The sequence below is a fragment of the Eumetopias jubatus genome, unplaced genomic scaffold (assembly GCF_037043125.1).
Source record: "Eumetopias jubatus isolate StellerSeaLion01/CBP00866 unplaced genomic scaffold, mEumJub1_p1.0 scaffold_4, whole genome shotgun sequence".
In the NCBI taxonomy this organism is placed as follows: domain Eukaryota; kingdom Metazoa; phylum Chordata; class Mammalia; order Carnivora; family Otariidae; genus Eumetopias; species Eumetopias jubatus.
Genome location: NW_028274810.1, coordinates 4291589 through 4293818, shown reverse-complemented (window position 1 = coordinate 4293818; position 2230 = coordinate 4291589). Strand labels below are relative to the sequence as shown.

The 2230-nt window shown below is 56.8% G+C and overlaps 1 protein-coding gene across 1 annotated transcript; it reads left to right on the top strand.

The window, feature by feature from the left end:
• Positions 1-503: 503 nt before the first annotated feature.
• On the top strand, positions 504-1832 carry GJA8 (gap junction protein alpha 8). The gene has a single exon (XM_028088389.2). The coding sequence runs from the start codon at positions 504-506 to the stop codon at positions 1830-1832; it is 1329 nt and encodes a 442-aa protein (XP_027944190.2).
• Positions 1833-2230: the final 398 nt, after the last annotated feature.

Below are 2230 nucleotides of genomic sequence, written 5' to 3'. Positions count from 1 at the left end.
TTTCAACACAGTCAAAGGAAGATGGCTACAGGCAGTTTCACACATCCAAGAATTCTGTTGGGGGCCCAGACGCCCACAGTACAGGGTTTTCTTCAGCATTATGCCTCCTGAAGCTTAGTTTAGCTTGTGGTCTTGATTTAAAGCCGTGTAACCATGGGTTTCTATCAACGGTCAACAATGAACCCTGATTTTGGGTCAAGGAATTATACACGTATTGCCTCACTTATACTTTCAGACCACGACTGGCACAGTGACTGAGAACAGGTATTATAGCATTAAACCCATTGATGAGGAAGCGAATGGAAGCAGATTCTTCATGCCGCCCTTGTCCCCTCATCCTAGCCTGCACAGAGGAAGCACTCGATGGGTGCTGTTTACATACTGACGGTTCCAGGAATTCAGAAAGGAGAGAGGTACCCCGAGCGTTAGCAAAGAGAGACTGACTGGGGATTGCACCGTGGCCGCTCAGCTCTTGCCTTCTCCCTCCTCCAGGTGGGTGAGAAATGGGCGACTGGAGTTTCCTGGGGAACATCTTGGAGGAGGTGAATGAGCACTCCACGGTCATCGGCAGAGTGTGGCTCACTGTGCTGTTCATCTTCCGGATCCTCATCCTGGGCACGGCGGCGGAGTTCGTGTGGGGGGACGAGCAGTCGGACTTCGTGTGCAACACCCAGCAGCCCGGTTGCGAGAACGTCTGCTACGACGAGGCCTTCCCCATCTCGCACATCCGCCTCTGGGTGCTGCAGATCATCTTCGTGTCCACGCCGTCGCTGGTGTACGTGGGCCACGCCGTGCACCACGTCCGCATGGAGGAGAAGCGCAAGGAGCGCGGGGCCGAGGAGCTGTGCCAGCAGCCGGCGGACGACGGCGGCGACAGGGACAGGGTGCAGCCGGTCGCGGAGCAGGGCAGCATCAAGAAGGGCAGCAACAGCCACAAAGGCACCAAGAAGTTCCGGCTGGAGGGGACCCTGCTGAGGACCTACATCTGCCACATCATCTTCAAGACCCTCTTTGAGGTGGGCTTCGTCGTGGGCCATTACTTCCTGTACGGTTTCCGGATCCTGCCCCTGTACCGCTGCAGCAGGTGGCCGTGCCCCAACGTGGTGGACTGCTTCGTGTCACGGCCCACGGAGAAAACCATCTTCATCCTGTTCATGTTGTCTGTCGCCTCTGTGTCCCTCTTCCTCAACATTCTGGAGATGAGTCACCTGGGCCTGAAGAGAATCCGGTCTGCCTTCAAGAGGCCCGTGGAGCAGCCCCTGGGGGAGATCCCCGAGAAGTCCCTCCACTCCATTGCCGTCTCCTCCATCCAGAAGGCCAAGGGCTACCAGCTGCTGGAAGAAGAGAAAATCGTGTCGCACTATTTCCCTTTGACTGAGGTCGGGATGGTGGAGACCAGCCCACTTTCTGCCAAGCCTTTCAGTCAGTTCGAGGAGAAGACCAGCACGGGGCCCCTAGGGGACCTGTCCCGAGCTTACCAAGAGACACTGCCTTCCTACGCTCAGGTGGGAGCCCAGGAAGGGGGGGGGCAGGAGCGGCCGGTGGAGGAGGGGGCGGAACCAGAGGTGGGAGACAAGAGGCAGGAGGCTGAGAGAGTGAGCACTGAGGGGCAGGAGACCATGACAGTGCTGGAGGGGGAGAAAGCAGAGACTCCCGAGGTGGGGAACGAGGGTGAGAAGGAAGAGCTGCAGGCTGAGAAGGTATCAAAGCAAGGGCTGCCGGCGGAGAAGTCGCCTTCACTGGGTCCAGACCTGACCAGGGATGACACCAGACCGCTGAGCAGGCTGAGCAAAGCCAGCAGCCGGGCCAGGTCAGACGATCTAACCGTATGAAGTGGGGCCAAAGAAAGAAAGAAAAGAAGACACCCCAGCTAACATAGGGCAAGACAAAATGTAAAGACGCCACCACGATTCGAGTCTTCCGTGCCTCCCCTCACACCCACCCCTGGTTGGACAGGTGCTGCAGGGGCACAGTACTTGCTGTACAACTAGGAAACCACATTTCCCGTATAAAAGGGCCACCAAGATAAACCCATTGTCCCATCAAAGTTCCCAGTCTCGAATGACTGCCCTGCCCCTCTACCCCAACTACAATGGGGAGCTCTGCTTTCATCCCTATTTCTCCATAGAAATCCCTCCAATCAGAACTGTGGTTGCCTCGTAGCTTTTTGCCAGTCATGACTCAAGCTCACTAGCTCAGCCAGATTTTCATCACCCCAGCACTTCCCCAG